Here is a 17,169-nt window from a genome sequence, read left to right on the forward strand (position 1 = left end):
ACTGCCCAGCTCTCTGAGCAGGACTGTCCAGTGAATACATCCATTATAAAGTTTTTTTTTTTTTCTTTTGATACAAATTATAATTTTCAATATTTTGCAGCAAAGCTCTTTAACAATGAATTAATCCCTCAAACAAGTATTTTGTGTGTATCCAAACCCTGATATGCCTTCTTCCTCTCTTCCATAGAGCTGTTCTTGTCCAAAAACTATTAAAAACACATCAATGAGTCACACTGTTGCACTGAGTGACATGTTCCTTTATTACCATGAAAACACACACTGTAGGTTATTTTGACTCAAGCCCATATGCACTGTCCTGCTGCTTCAAATTCTTGCTAATGTACAAATATGTATTCATCTGCTGCCAAAAATAGTCCCCAGTAAGTGCACTATTTACTGCTGTTTGAATAATATTGGCGAAAAACTACAGTGCACAGCTGTTTTAGGAAATTGCTTTGCCCTTTTTAAAAATTAAACAGTATGGTTGTGACCCATTTATAAAGAGTTATGTTGCCAGGAAGAACAAGTGGGCTTAGGAAATCACAGCCACAGAGTAGGAAAGTTACAAAATATTCAGAGACAGATAAACACATGGTTATTTTAAAGGAGCTATATGTAAGAAATCTAAAGCAAATAGTCGTAAAATCATCCTAATATGTCACAGAGACTAAGGAATAATGTTCATATAACATACTGATCTCACCAACAACAATAGTACAGCCAGAATATTCACATTTTTAAAAAAATGTTTACGGTCTGCAAATTATGTTTATGTTTTGAATTTGTGTTTTGGCCTGTTGCGCCACCCACTGCCATCTACCAGTCACACAGTCAGTAGAGTCTCAGCATCAGTTACAGTTACGACTGAGCTACAGCAGCACGGCAATCAGCATTAGCAGTGTCCTGGTACATAGCATTAGCAGCCGGCTCCTCCTCAGTTGTATCCCGGCAGCAGCGTTAGCAGCAGAGAAGCCGGACTTGCTCGAGCGGTCCGCTAGAAAACCAAAGATCAAGGATGTGGCGATGCGGCCCTGCCACGGCAGCCGCCTGTGGGCAAACAAATCAGTCTCCACAGTCCAGCAACCTTGAATCTGTAGGGGGGGACATGACTCGCGGCAGTACAACAACCGTTTTGGCCACATTCTTACATACAGCGCCTTTAAGTCTTTTCATGGGATTTTATTGACAGTAATAAAAATCTAGAATATTGTTCTACATTCAGTGAATGTAGAGTCTGTAGGCAAACCCCGGAGATCTTGCCTCCGGAAGAAGAGCGAAAGAGCCCTGGTTTCTGGTTGTAGGCTGTTTGTAGTCCGCGTGATATTGACCAATCACGTTTGAGACGGCTGCAGTTGTTGCCAGGTTAAACGGTCCGTGCGGTGAACTAACGAGGCGGAACATAATTGGCGTCACTGCAAACTCTGAATCCATTGCAATGTTTCAGCATATTTACTTATATATAAACGGAAGTCGGAAACGGAAATTTGCCTCCTCCGCCCAAATCAAACCGGAATGGCAAAAAATTGGGGGTCTGCCCCCAGAGGCTGTATCGCTGTCTGCCGGAAGTCAGGCGCCGAATACAGCCGATGGGTTCCGAGAATGTTGTTGGCTGTACTCTTAAAGTCACCCTTGTATTTTAAATGCCATGGGCTTAAAATAACCTTTTCATACTTGACTTTCAAAATATCACCAATCATTAAGGCTGGTGATTGTTGGGATTTTTTTTAACATCCTTCCGATACAATACCCAGTTATTAGTACTGTTACCGAAACAGTGCTTCATTGGGGAAGTAATGTAGATATGGCAATATAAACCTGTTGAAAACCTTTTTTTCCCATTTATCAGAATGGTCCAAATTTTTCTTACTCCCCAATGGCAGTGGCCCCCCAGCAGGAAAATGCACCATGCAACACCACAAAAACTGTTCAGGAATGGCCTGAGGAAAGTGATAATAACCTCAAAGCATCGATCTGGTCCAGATCTCAATCTGATTGAGGATTCGCGTGATGTGTTGGTACTCCACCTCACAGCCCCCAGGACTCAAAGGATCTACAGCCAGTGCCCTGGTGTCAGACACCTCAGGACACCCCCCAGAGGGCCTTTGTCAGTGCCTCAACAGGTCAGAGCCAAGTCCAATCCAAGGACGCCGCAACTTGGATTTGGGGTACCTCTGGGGTAGCAGCACATCCCACGAATCCTTGATCAGACTGGGATTTGGGTAATTTGAAGGCTAGGTTGACACCTGGAGCTCTTTGTCAAGTTCCTTGGGCCATTCCTGTGCAGTTTTTGTGATATGGCCTGGTGCATTTTCCTGCTGGGGGGCCACAGCATTGGGGAGTGCTGTGAGGGGCAGTTATTGTTTTGCAATGGTATTTGGGTGGGTGGAGTGTGTCAGGGGCCATCCACGTGAACGGAAGGTTTTCCAGCAGATTATTGCATTGTAACAAGATTAAAAGTTACTCACTTCACATCAGTGGTTTTAATGTTTTGGCTGATCAGTGTACACCTGTGCGGTCCACCAGGACGATCTACAGAGACAGGGATCCTTTATTAACGATCACAAAATATATGTGTGTGTGTGTGTGTGTGTGTGTATATGTATATATATATATATATATATACATATATATACATATATATATGTATATATATGTATATATATATATATATATATATATATATATATATATATTCTTGCTGATCAGTTAAGATGTAGACTATATATACTATGTACCATGTATAAAGTTTTGCTCCAATAAAAAGTGCCCATAGTCATTTCCTGTCCTCTCTGCTACATATAGATATGACTGATGATTTCAGTACTGCTTAGACTGAATTTTTTATGCATCATTTAGTCAGTAACATCTGTGCATGTGTGGTAGTCTGCGGTTAGCCAAGCCCACACAAGCTCATGACATCATGGGTTGCTCTGATGTTTTCGTCTTCTGCTCTCTGCCATGAACCTCTTTCTTTACCTTCATCTCTCTCCTTCTATACTCCCCAGCCGACCCTTACTGTACATCCACCCACTCCTTATTCTCTTTCATTTTTCTCTTCTCTTTCTCCCTCCTTTTCTCTTTCTCTGCTCTCTGTCCCGTATTTCTCTCTCCTCTTACATCTCTGTTGGTCTGATCCTCTCTCTCTGTCCATAGCTGTATATGGCGTTGAAAAAGAGAGCTCCACGGATGGACTCTCTGGTCTTGGCTAATGGAAGCAGACTTGTCTCTTTGTGTAAATATTTGCACAGAGGGATTATAGATGGTCCCACGCATTCAAGGTGGAGCCCTGCTCTGCTTCAGGCCACATTAGGGCAAAGAATGGCGCTTAGTGGCTTCAAAATAGTATGAGAGGAGAGGATGTGACATGACACAACACAACATAACATGGTGGTGAGTTTTTGAGGTATTAAGTGTTATAGGTATTGATCTCACTTTCTGTTCCTCTCTGTCTTTTCTCAACAGGCACCGAGCAGTGACCTCCCTCTCAAACATGTAGACACCATGGTGAGTTTCAACTTACATGACTTTTTTTTTTAAACCTCACTCACTGTTTTTTCTCAGGTTCAGCCATCTCTTTTGCTTAGATTTCTGAACTGAAGGAGCAGATCAATCTGCGTCTGAAATACTGTATTTAATGGAGGAGATAGGAATGTTTTGTGAGTGGACAGAGGTGTTCCAGCTGGCATGAATAACAGCTTCTTATACAGCAAATGCACTTTAAAAAAGTTAAAACTTCAGTAAAATACTTTATAGAACTTTATAGATACATCAGAGTCTACACATCATTATTTAAAGGGGACCTATACCCATTTTCAAAATTCATCCACGCTATCTCTATGGTCTAAGAGAGTCCAAAAATATGAGTTAACATAAACAGCTCTCTCCCTAATCCAAAAAATAGAGTGCCAAACCTCAAATTTGTGATGTCACTGGGTTTAAAGTCTGGAGCTGCTCCATAAAACAGTGAGTGGTGAAAAATCTTCCACGACACTGAGAGCACCCAGGGGAATGTTCTGAGTTTCTCAGTGCATTTTCTGTTTCAGAACTGACAACACTGCAGTAGAATAAAGCTAATTTGGGTATAAAAAAAGGAAAAACAATCATTCTGTGGGTCCATAAAATCAGGCTCCCATCAATTGTCTGTACTTGATGACATCACAGCCTTCTTTGGTTTCTAGTTTTGAGAGAGAATAGCTTATGTTCACACAAATATTGATTGAACTTTCCTAGGCCATCAAAATAACATATTTGAGTTCTTAACTTAAGTATCAATCAATCAATCAACCAATCAAACTTTATTTATATAGCGCCTTTCATACATCAAAAATGCAACCCCAAAGCGCTTAGTATTCCCTTTTAATGAAATATGAGTGTCCACAGGAAGTACTATTTGTATATTGTATATTTTCCAATATACTGGCCAAAGAAAAGTCACATATCCTTCTTCACTTTATTGGTGGAATAACACACACACACACACACACACACACACACACACACGCACAAAAAGATTCACATACACAAAGGATAAGTAAGAGTAAGATAAGTAAGGCGTAATGGACTGACATACAGACACCAATGTAAAGCAGTTATGATGATGTATGTGATGAAATGACAAGAGTCCAGGAGTCAAGATTAGATTAAGTTAAGTAGTGTGTATGTGTGTGTGTGTGTGTGTGTGTGTGTGTGTGTGTGTGTGTGTGATACATGTTTGCATAAGAGGTGCTTATATGTATCTGTGTATACGTCCAGTGATCCTGGACAGGTTGGTGGTTGGAGTAAGGAGCATGGGATATGTGGCAAGGGAGAAGAAAAATGCAATAAATACATGATGTAACAGCAATATAATAATAATCATAATAATCATAATTAAGCTATACTGTAAAATAATAATAATATGATAATATTATCTATCTACAATCCAATCCAACGGAATACTAACCTTGCTTATATTCCTTTAGGGCCCATTTATGCTCAATGTTATAGGTATACAGACGTGGATGGAGCTTTCTTTCCGTACTCAGCAGTAATTTTGTCTTTATTTGTGCTTGTTTTGTGAAAGCTTATGGATATGGATGAAACAAAGCAGTACCACCACTGATCGTGGGGGAAGTTTAGCGTATATCAAGTGAGATCCATCCATAGCGGATGACAAAGACATTTAAAAAATGGCGGAACAGAGTGAATCAGTGAGATAGTGAAAAGAATTCTCCATCTACATGTTGTGATGTAATTATTGGCCTCACAGACCACCGCTGTCTACAACCTGTCTACAGCCTCTGTTAAAAGGTACAATGTTACGACCTCCTCCAACTTTTGACTCTGCGCTCTAGTGCGATCGATTGGCTGTATCTATGCGAACACAAAGGATGCATAGAAGTATGATGGCAGTGGTGTTTACAATGTTTGAAACAGATATATCTCTTGTCGTATGTAATAGTAGTGGAGTATAAATGAGCCCTTAAACAGTAATGAGGAGCGAGGCCAGACCAGGGCATTAAATCGGCAAGTGAGAGGCCCATTTCCAATGTTCACATCAAACACAAAGTACCAGCATTTTGCACTAGATGATGACTGACTTATCATATTATCTTACTGGAACTAAAATCACAGTGTTAAAACAAGACATTCAGGGATTTCTGTGCTGGGAATCAAGCCAGGCTGCTGATTCTGCTCCCATTAGATCTTTTTTCCTTGACTGTTTTCAAAGGCACATCAGACACAGAAGGCATCACAGTGTGGGATTAGCTGCTGATGTGTGAGCAGGAGGATTTGTCAGTGCTATGTAACGTGATGCAGAGTTTTCTATGTGTGCTTCTTGGGTGCACACACACGTGCAGGAAGGTTAAAGGTTGAGGTCGGCTACACAGAACAAGAGGTTCACAGTTCATTAAGTGACCAGGTTTTGGAAACTCTTAAACCAATGTCAGACAGATATTTGAAACCTCAGTTTTCACAAAATGATACAAAAGCTAACACCAGACAAAGATGTCAATATTAGACAGTTTTGGTTGATTACATGACATAAAATGCTTGGTGCCTACAGTAGCTGTGTATGGTAGTGTTCAGGTTTGGGAAAGATATGGGAAAGGTTAGGCAAATACAACACATTGTTAATCTTAAAGAAGGATTGTACATATGGTTAATGAAATGTTAATTTGGGGTCTGTAAGGGGAGAAGATCTGTGTTCTCCTCCATGAAAGTTGGCTTTGTTAGACATCCATTCACCACCCCAACCTTCTTACTCTTATGGCACGAAATAGACTAAATTCAATGTAATGCAAAAAAGTCTGTCCAGTGAAATACACCTGGCTTGGACCATGCTGTCAAACTAGGTGATGTAGTTCTAAAATGAAGCATTACTCAGCAGTGACATTGCCTATTTCTCAACTATCTCTCAACTGAATAACAGGAAGTTTATAAGCAGGCAAAAATTTTGTTTCCTGTTTGAAACCATAACCAGAGAGCAATGGAACGCCAAATCAGCAGCACGTTTATCCAGTCAGGTGCATTCCATGATAGGGTCCAGGAGAGAACTGTACCTGCTTTTTCAGTAGTCACACTTAAGCCAGTTGAGCGGGGCAACGCGTCCTCCACCAGATCTGGTGGAAATTTCCCATCACTGTGCTTGATATAGGTAGCACCACTTTCTGTACTGGGCTAAAGCCAAAACTGTCCAGTATGGACAACATTTCTAGCAATACTTGGATGGAAGTTACAAACATGTACAGATCTAAACAACTTGAGGACATCTTACCTTTTGGTGCCATTATTTGTCATGATCCCTTTTATCTTGATTCCTATCTGTTTTTGATCCTTTATTTGTTTTTTTTGTGATGTTATCTGTCCCCATTTGTACCTGTATTTGAATGTTTTTAAATTCCCTGCCTATCTTGACCAGGAGCAAAAAATATATTTTATCTCACAGGATCTTTTTGCTTAAATACAGGATAAATAAAAAATAAATGAATAAAAGAAATCTTTGATTTTACCACAGAGTCCTGAGTACTGCCACTGTGAGCATACAGCATGTATTTTACTACTGGCCTGCCTCACATTCAACCTGTTGCAGTGTAATCTGCTGCTATACATATTGGAAAATACATTTAATCACAATTGCTTGACATGGACACATCCTTGAACACTGTAGCGTCTCTGTACATCACCTTTGCCTTGGGCTTTCACCATTGATATAATGGATTTCAGCCCAGACACCCCAGGGAGTGATGGGTAATAAAACACTCCTGACTAATTCTATGATATCACCTTTGGGTCTACATATGTTGATGGAACTTTAATGAAATAGTTCTGATAGCTTCAGGGTAACAACTCTCCTCCATATGCACATGTTAGGTCAACACACACACACACCAAGTGAGAGCGTACATGTTTGCCTTGGACTCACTCGGCGTCTATGATGCAACTTCCTGCGAGTTGTATTTTGTCTGGGAAAGGAAGGATCAAGTAACTGATTTAGAGTTACCACCCAAAGCCATGTGCCCACTTTCTCCACAAGGACCGAAATAAACACAAGTGCACCAGTGTGCCCCGTGTGTGTGTGTGTGTGTGTGTGTGGTTGCTTTTATTGGCATTCCCTGTGTTATTCTTCAGTTTTCTCATACAGTGTAGTACAGAAAAGCCCAAGCTTCTGCGCCTCTGTCATGCAGGAGCTACATATCAGGCAGTGTTTTGCTCGACTCATGAGTTTTTCCCTCTCAGGTCATAATTTGGTGTGCACCTTAACTAAGGGGCAGAGCCTGAAACACACAGTGATTAGAAGTGTGTGATTACACGAAGATCTCTTTCACACATACTGTCTGTATAGTATGCATGTGTTGGAGTGTATATGCATGAGTTCATAGCTGTGTGCGTGTGCAGCTGCTGTCTGGTCATGGGCATTTGCTGTGTGGTTGCACTGTGACGTCTGGGAGAGGTTTGCCCCGCGCTTCATCGCCTCGGAGCATCGAAAAGATTCGTCTTATGACTACATGAGCTTCTCTCGCTTCACTGGGTCAGTTTCTTCCTCGGTGGGTTTGGTGTTCTGTTGCTTTGCTCTTTTGACTCCTTTCATTAAGTTTTAATGTCTATAAAATTAAACAAAGCGTGTAATATTTGTGACAGAAAGAGGAGAAAATTACAGGAAATAGAGGAAAAGTTCTGAATACTTTTAATACTTAGATATGATACGAACATTCTATACATAACAAAAACAGCATTTGAGTGTGTGGCTGTTTGTGAAATCACCTGTGCAAAAGACACAAATGTCAGATGAGATTTCATAGTCGGATACACAGACACATGTTTTGGGGGGAAAAAAAACACATTTCACCAGACATGACTTAACACACAGAGTGGTCCAGTCAGCTGATTTTGTGTGTGTGTGTGTGTGTGTGTGTGTGTAAACATTCACCAGACCCCGTGTGTGCCTTAAGAAACAGAAAGCAGTTGGCATTTAGATCCCTACCCAGATGAGAAAGAGGGAGGGAAAAGTTGAATATGAGGGGGAGAGATAACGTGATGGGAGGCAGAGTGGGAGGGGGGAAGGGTGGCCAACACAGTCAGAAAGGGAGAGAAGGAGGGGAGAAGACAGAGCGGACAGAGGACGGAGACAAGGAGCGTTGTGGAGGAGTCTGAGCCGTAGCATGCAGTGGCCCACTGCAGGCAACTGCCCAAAATAGAGCCCTTGGTGTTTTTTTTCTTCCTCCTTCGCTGTCAGAGAAAAGGGAGAGGTTTCACTGAGGAAACTTCACTGCTTGGCAGAAAGCAGTGAGAGGCAGAGGGAACTCTCCAGAGATGGACCGAGGAGGGTCTTTGAGAAGGCGGCTCTCCTCTCTGAGGGGGGCATGGCGATGGAGTACGGGCTACCTTTTCAGGAAGGTAGGATGCGTTTGGAGGGGGTGAATAGATGGATGGTTGGATGGATTTATTCAACACGGATGCTGTCGCTTGCACTTTTTTTCTTGCCCACTCTTTCATCGCTTGTTTCTTTTCTTTGTTATAACAGTTTCTCTGGTCTCCTTCGCGGACTTTTACCAGCCCCCAGCGTCTTCCTCGCTCCCTCCCTCCCTCCTTCGCTCCCTTGCTCTTTCTCAGATGGTTAATTTGAATGGCCTGCTTGTAAAGTCAACCTCCACAGATGGTTTTCATCTGGAAACAGGCCTGCTGGACCCCCCACTCCAGTTCCCACCTCCGCCTCCTCCTCACCCGCTACCTCACCTCCCCCCCTCCTTCCCAAAAAAAGTTCTAAGAGGAGAGTAACAGGTCATAGGGTGCGGATTGTGTGATGTTCGGGAGCTAATGTCTTCTACTTTAAATCTTGCAGCTCTAATTAGAGAATGGATTTGTTCAAGTGCTGCACAGTACACCCCATTCATAGAATCACAGCGCTTGAACATCACGATGTCTTTCAGTTTTTCACTGACAAAGACATCAGTGTGACCACAGAGAAAGTTATAGTCTTATAACTGACTGTAGCTTCACTGCGACACTTTTATTCGGCCAGATGGTCGCATTTTAACATAAATATTGCAGCTCATAAAATGCTCTGCACACCAATTCAGACTAATTTGAAGCAAAAACTATGAATTAACAACCATCTTTGCAGCACAATATAAACACCACCACTTCAAAACTCTCTCCCAGTCTCTAATTAAGATACTTGTTTGCATGCTGGTTGAAGTGGTGGCACCATGTACTGTGTGTCTGCGTCCAAACTGAGAGGATTTCTCAGACATGTTTACCTTGTTTAAAACAAAAAAAGTCGGAGGATGATGTGATCACCTCACAGGGGTCCATTTAAGAGCACTTTGTTCTTTGCTTGACTTTTGTGCACAATAAGTCCCACAGCTCCACTCAACACAAGCACTCACAGCCCTCTTCATGCTCTGCGCTGGTCTCTGAACCCTCTCTTTTAGGTCATTTCTTGCTCATTCATCTCTGTCCTCTTCTGGCGACTCTGCGCTTTATAGCCACTGGAAACATGCTGAAACGTTTAGGCCAAAGCACAGACAGAAAATGGGGGAATTTGCTTTGTGTCGCCTCAATCGGGCCACTGACTCATGTGAGCACCAAGATGGAGCAAAGTAAGGGTGCATAGAATTTGTTGAAATAATCATTTGCTGGGGCAGACAGGAACATTGGCAAACACTGTAACGTCTGATTTGTTTATGTCTGTTTGTTTACATATGTGTGTGTCCATCCATGAATTTGAACACAAATTTAACCAATATGTGCAATATCAAGTGATTTTGCCTTTTTAAAAAAGGGATGGATTTTTTTTTTTTTTTTTAGCAAGAAATGATCAAACTATAGGAATGCCTTGTCTTTTTATTAATCACTGCAATTTCATGTCAAAGAAAGTCAAGTGAACGTCAAGCATCAGTGTCACAAACTTCCTTGAAACTAGCGTGGATCTAACGTTGTTTCCTTAGAATATAGGTGGTACTAAACTGGAGCATGGTAGGGCCAAGGTGTAGCCCTCCGAAAATTAAATGATTTCCTTGTAGTCACAATAAAAACATATGTTCATGCAATGTCCAACATTAAATAATCCAGCTGTTTTCTTTTATTTGACGTCTTCTATTTGACTTTGACTCAACAAGGTCAAGAAATCTTCAACGTCAAGAAAACATGGTCCGAGCACTGTTTATGCTGCTTGGAAGTGCGTTCAACTTTGTCACTAGCTAGTTGGCTAGCCCTAGCACTACAGTAATGCCCATACTAGCGGCATCCTGAGAAATTTCCAAACTTATTTTTAGTATCGCAATTATTTACAGCTAATCATTTATTTTTAAATATTACTTACAGTGTATTGCAAAATAAAACAAAAAGGTTGCAGATTTTTAGCAATGTCATTTTTTTATAAGCTGCTGCACCTGTAGTTATTTTTGGCTACAATAATACAGCATGGGAGCTTTATCCACGAAAAGGTCCACTACTTTGATTAAAGGGATATTTTGCCAATTTTCAACCTGCTTTGTATCCTATTAATGTAGGTATACCCCCCATCTTACCAGTGCCCAGATCTTCCTACTTACCTTCAAGCTCAAATCTGCTGTATGACACGTTTCGCTTCGTCCAACAAATTTTCACTGGCTCTGGGCTGTTGCTCAAACTATAGATTTTACTTCCTCATTTTCATATGCACACCACTGACACAAAGAGTATACAGTAGAAGTGAATCAATAGAGAGACATGCCCTCTCTGTCTCTCTCTCAAATGCAGACCAAACTCAGAACAAACTACAATACTAGGCCGTGCTGATCAAGATTCTGTTACTGCATTGCCTAAAGTGTTTTCAGAAACATACTTTAGTACACTGTTTGGCTGTAATTGGAGATTGTTTGTTACCATATGACTGCCATATTGTTGTCTTTGCCAAACAGACTAGCTCTCATTATATCACCCACTAGCAAGAGCATTTATTGGTCCTGTGTTGCGCAGTGCATTCAGGTAGTTGTAGGTTTTTTACCTCTTGAGCAACAGCAAATGCCACAGTGCTTTTCCTCTGTTTTCTCTGGTCATGTAGCACCAATTTCAAAAGCTTTTGCATCTTTCTACTGGATAAACAGTCCGGTTTCATGAAAAGACCATATTTCCAGCTGTGAAATACTTCTTAAACTACACACAAATATTCTGGATGATGTCTCTCTTAGTTTCAAATGCGAACACTGACAGAAAGTCGGGTGTTAGGAGAGCAGAGCAGGCTGAAACTCATCCGGGGACGCGAGTGGTGCTCTTGACACCGATGCTTAGCCAGCCAGTCTGATCTAATGGATGATGATGGATAACAGCCCCCTCCTGTGTACATGTGACCCAAACACCACAGGGAAGTGAACAAGACCACATGGCCTTTGACCCCCTCCTCAAGCTGGGTTGAGGGGGAGGCGAGGAAGACGAGGCACAGTGGAGCCAAACACAGTCCATCACCTTCAGCCGCACTTCCTCTACAAGGGCCTCTCGGCTTTGCTTTGTGAGGGCAGCATGTGATGCCATCCTCACACGATAGTGCGCAGCATCATAACCACAAGGTGCACTCTGCGCACAGTGTGTAAAATGTGGCCTTAGATATATAGCTAACAATAACCTGAGCTTGTCTCTTGATGTGTTCATTTTAGAGGGATGAATACAATTTCAAACTACATGCGACTGCCTGTTCATACATGAGTTTGACCTTTGTCATGCTCATTTCAGCCACATTGAGTACTGCTTCGTTGAAGATATCCCACTTACCAAAATGGAACATGTCAGCGTACCTCCTAAATATGGCACCATTAGAGAACAGCTTGTTTCTTGAACTGCCTTACTTTATATAGAGTAAAATCACAGCTCCATAGCAGGTAAATCCACAATCAGTGGAACTACGTATTTGTGATATTATGGACTTACTGATACTTTGGAAGTTGTGATGTAAAGTAAAACCAACAGAGAACTGATAGAAAGGATATTGAATAAAATGATTGATGATTGATTGATGCCATTTTGTTTTTCAAAGTTGCCGAGAGTTCTCTTAACACAACAAAATGCAATTTTTTAAACCATAATTCTCATTTAGTTTTGGTTGGTTTATGGTTGAGACACACCAGATAGCAACATTATTTAATAAATGTATCAAAAAATAGAAAGCTTACAGGTACATGGCAGCATTTCTGCCTTTTTGGAAACCATGAAGTGAGACAGGAGTTCTTGGGATGTAACCCCTTTTATGCCTGATTCAGTGTTGTTTTAGTAGGAGTCTGATGAAGTTGACAAAAATTTGGGATACATCTTTAAAGGGCCAACATTTTCATTAGAAACATATTCTAGCTCAAAGATGAATATGACAGTACACTTTGACCCTTATGTTATCGGTTAGTTCCAGATTTTAAGTCTTTTAACACGTTTTTTGATTGTTTGAAGTTGTGAATTCTTGTCCGGAACAAGGCTGTTTTTTGGCACAGGGCAAGTTTAGAATTAAAAAAATAAAAACACAACAAAAATACTTTATAACTCACATTTATTTTATCCATATCAAGTTTATTCTTTTTTTTTTTTTATCGTATTAACCTTTTTTTGGCAGGACATGATTTAACCCAATGCTCCAGAATGGAAGTATTGAAATTATATGCATAAGCATATGGTAAAGTTTGTGTGTTTTTCTTTGTGTTTTGCAGGGCTCAACAAAATCTTCAAAGAGCATGGAGTCCCGCCGCAGACCATCAAGGTAGGAGCGCCTCTCTTCTCTTTGAGCTGCAGGTTTCCCATAAAAGGCTTAATTTGAGACAGCCTTATTCAACCACTATCATATTCAGCTTGAGATATGGAGTGTTAGAAAAAAAATCGATATAATATGATATTTGTCGATTTGGGAATTAGCACAGCAACATGCCCTGTCATTGAACTGGACCTCACACTGTTTTGTTGGACACAAAGATATTCAGTGTCGGCCCCTTTCACCTCGGCCCTCAGGGAGTCACAGATGTTGTCAGTTGTGTAATTAATGTGTAAAACCTGACACCACAATAGCTCATGCTGAGATGCTGTGCTCAGCTTGAGTGACAGTTTGATTCCCTCACAGCGAGTCAAAGAGTTGATACGGAGTTATATAAACAGTTCAACATCTAATACATCACCACTATTAACAGCACATGCAGAGTGATTACGGTCATTTTCCATCCATATAAAGGAAAAATCAAAGGCTTTTCAAAAGTTCATATCAGTCTGACAATCGTGTGTTATGTAATGCTCTGGCTGAATGATGGTATCCAATCAAAGTAGTGGGCCCAGACAGGCTCATTTACATTCTGATAAAGACAGATAGTTTTATCTGCATGAAGGTTTGAGCTGCACAATGCTACACGGCTGATACACTGATAACAAGCCCTCATCCACTGCGCAGTAAAATGTGATTTAAGCTGAAGTTGAATTAGTAAGTAAACATGGCATAGACATCTTTCAGTTTTTTGCTTATTTTTTAAAATCATTTTCTACTTTGTTAATTCTGGTTGTTCATGGATGCACCCCAGTTAACAATGTCATTAATTCCCAAACATAACATACTGTAAACTACAGCAGAGACATCCATTTTTATAGGTGAGCTGACAACTTTGGTTTGCAATGTCTTTTTCATGCTGTAAATGTTATTGCATAGATTCAGAATTTTGAAATGCAGTGCAGGTCACTCTTATGTTGTTCTTTTTAATTAATGTGCACATTTAGGAACATTGCAAGAGATCCAATTTACTACTTATCAAGTGGAGCAGCTAATGTATTACTTAGGGCTCATTTATATTCGCTTTATGGACAGAAACAGTTTCAAATTTGACGTCATAGATACAGCCAATGGATGACACTAGAGGGCAGAGTCAAAAGTTTCATGCAACAACAAATGAAGGCAACGATGGAGGAGGTTCTAATATGTGTACCTTTTAACACCGTCACTGTCGTAGGTGGTGGTGGTCTATGCGGCCATCAAATACATCGCAACACAACTGGCAGACAGAGAGTTCTCCTCACCATATACTGATTTGTCCACCTTTTTTTAAGTGACTTTTTTTTAAATATCATCTCCTATGGCTGTATCTTGCTTGAAGTACTCTACACTGTCCCTGTGATCTCTGATAGTTCCGCTCTGTTTCGTCCGTATCCTCAGGCTTTCAGAAAATGTAAACAAATATGGACAAAATGAACCTGGAGCACGGACAGAAGGCTCCATCCCTGTCCGTATACGTATCTAATGTTGAGCATCAATGAGCACTTACAGATCACAACAACTCACCTCTGAAATATATCTTTGAACTGGAAGGGCACTGGGAGTAATCCAATATTTACTCTAATTTAAGCTCTATTTTGCTCTCCAACATCACTCCACTGAGGCTGGATTCAGCTGGTCGCTTACTTTGTCTGTGTTTCTTGCTTCACTGTTGTTGGAAGGTTGAGGAAAACCAAAAACATTGAGCTAAAATGGCTGGAAAGCTCTGAAATGTCTGAGGTTTTTCAGAGTTTAGTGAATATACGCTATTGTTTTTTCACTACATGAGACAAACTTAACATATAATCACCTGAGCCATTGTTAATACAAAAACAATGATCAGTGCAGCTTTAAGTATCAATACAAAGAAATAACATTTGGTGTTTGTGCAGAAAGAAGAAGTATCTAGTCGTCTATGTCTATGTTGTCAAACTGTTCTAATGAAGATGATCAATTCCATCCAAATACTGAGTTTAATTTAGACTGATCATTGACCCTTGAGATCATGACAAATTGTCAGTATTAACCATCAGGAAGTACAGTATGGGGTTGAGTAGGGTGCTAAGTATTTAAGATAGAAGAGACGGAAGCCCTGGTTGTTCACTTTCATGACTAAGAAATATCTGGCGAGATGTTTTACAGCCTTGTGTCTCAGGTGTCCTGATAAAACATTCCTACTTCACCGCTGGTGTTTGTCCAAATGCACAAATGAGATCACCGCAGCGCTGAAATTGAGCGTGTGGAGATAGTGTGTCATTCTTTAAACACGACGTGCAGAAAAAGAGCAATCGCTTCATCTCTGCAGCTGATGAGAAGCAGGTTGGCGCTCAGCCGGTCAATGCATGCTGGTGGATCTGGAATAGGAACAAACCACAGGTCTATATTGGCCCTGACTGCAGCCAGAGGCCAAAGACATACATATGCTGAGATGGAGAGGGAAACAGGAGCAAAGGAAATACTAAGAAAGTGGGAAAAAGAGAAAATTGAGAGAGAGATGCAGCTAAAAGATAGAACAAAAAAGTTTTGGCAACTCATGAACACAAAAGACTCAACGCATCAGAAGAATTTCAAAGTAAGATGTTTGTTGCGACACATGAGAGAGAACATGTGTGACATATCAGTTTCCCCTCTATCACTCCTGATGAATAATTTCCAGTAAGCAAGTTTTGAGTGGGTCCAGATGTACAGCACAGAACAGGTTACAGTTGTTGTATAGTAAACCCAGAGAGCTCTTCTCTCCCAGACATATGAGCAATTTCCTCAGGGGCTACTCACAGCTGACAAATGTGGGAAATATGCTGCAGTCTGAGCCCCAAGGGTCCAGACGCCTCGCCCTTAACCTCTTCATCTCACTGTCCACATTCTCTGTAGACAAGCCTGTTAGACGAGATCTAAAAAAGATCAGCTCAGGCATTTAAAGGAAAAGTTCAACCTGAAGTAAAAGGAAAAAAATGTCATTACCTTTTTAAAGTTGGAGAAAAATATAGTTGAATGTTTTGGGAAATCCGCCAGTAACTTTCTGTGTATTAAAGTAAAATGTTGGCATTGTAGGTTTCTGCAAACCACAGACATGTGACATTTGCATGTTATTATGTACCACATACGTTGAAACTTACCGTTCAGCAATGCTGTGGTTAACCTGTGGTTAGATTCAGGCACAAAAATCACTTGGTTATGTTTAGGACAAAAAGAAGAAGAAAGTGTTTTGGCTCAAAGTACCCGCTTTTGAGGGCACAACCTCCCTTCCCCTTGAAAAAGCATCTTTACGTGGCGCTACCCTCCCTGACGTGTCGCTACCAAACACCAACATTCAGTGCCAAAAAAGCCAATGGAAACTCAGCAATGACTCACTAAAACATAACTGGTTTTGTTGTTTGTTGGTCTTAAACAGTGGTCTGCAGCTTTGCAGGCATCTTGCCTAAATGACATGCCATCCGACATCTCCTCCACCTCCTGATGACAAAGGCAGCTCATACACTACCTGACTTTTGAAACATTAATATGATATGTATGAAATGTGCAAATGTAATTTATTCACGCCAACATTTTCGTCTGGCGATTGAGCTGGAGATGAGTGTCGGATTTTTGAACTCTTAGTGAAATCCATTGGCAGCAAAGCATTATATTGTGCTGCACATTTGACAGCAACTTAATGTTTGTTTTGGAGCAACGTCAGATATGTTATTGTCAGCTTTTCGTAAGAAGCCTGAGACTAAATTAGAGCTCAATCAAGGAATTTTACCATGGTGTAAATGAATTATAAGTGACTGCCTTTTTTGGTGAACAGTTCCTTTAGAGGTTCTTTCTCCCTTCAACACTTTTCTGACCTGATTTGACTCCAGACACCAACTCTCCCAATGACTATCACATATTGTTTGGTCTGTGAGGTGCACACCTTCTGTAATCCTCGGTATGCTGTGATATTTTCATAATCTGGCATG

At 40.8% G+C, this 17,169-nt stretch overlaps 1 protein-coding gene across 10 annotated transcripts in view; it reads left to right on the forward strand.

The window, feature by feature from the left end:
* The window catches only part of tns1b (tensin 1b), a 229,245-nt gene that overhangs the window by 150,854 nt on the left and 61,222 nt on the right, over positions 1 to 17,169 (forward strand). For 9 of the 10 annotated variants that reach the window (XM_049594652.1, XM_049594656.1, XM_049594653.1 and 6 more), the window contains 2 exons: positions 3,463 to 3,504; positions 13,152 to 13,201. In XM_049594652.1, coding sequence (XP_049450609.1) covers positions 3,463 to 3,504; positions 13,152 to 13,201 — 92 coding nt within the window. Of the gene's footprint in view, positions 1 to 3,462; positions 3,505 to 8,609; positions 8,878 to 13,151; positions 13,202 to 17,169 lie in introns of those variants that run through there. The other variant, XM_049594660.1, reaches the window with a different exon arrangement.

The sequence above is a fragment of the Epinephelus fuscoguttatus genome, linkage group LG13 (genome assembly GCF_011397635.1).
Source record: "Epinephelus fuscoguttatus linkage group LG13, E.fuscoguttatus.final_Chr_v1".
Lineage (NCBI taxonomy): Eukaryota > Metazoa > Chordata > Actinopteri > Perciformes > Serranidae > Epinephelus > Epinephelus fuscoguttatus.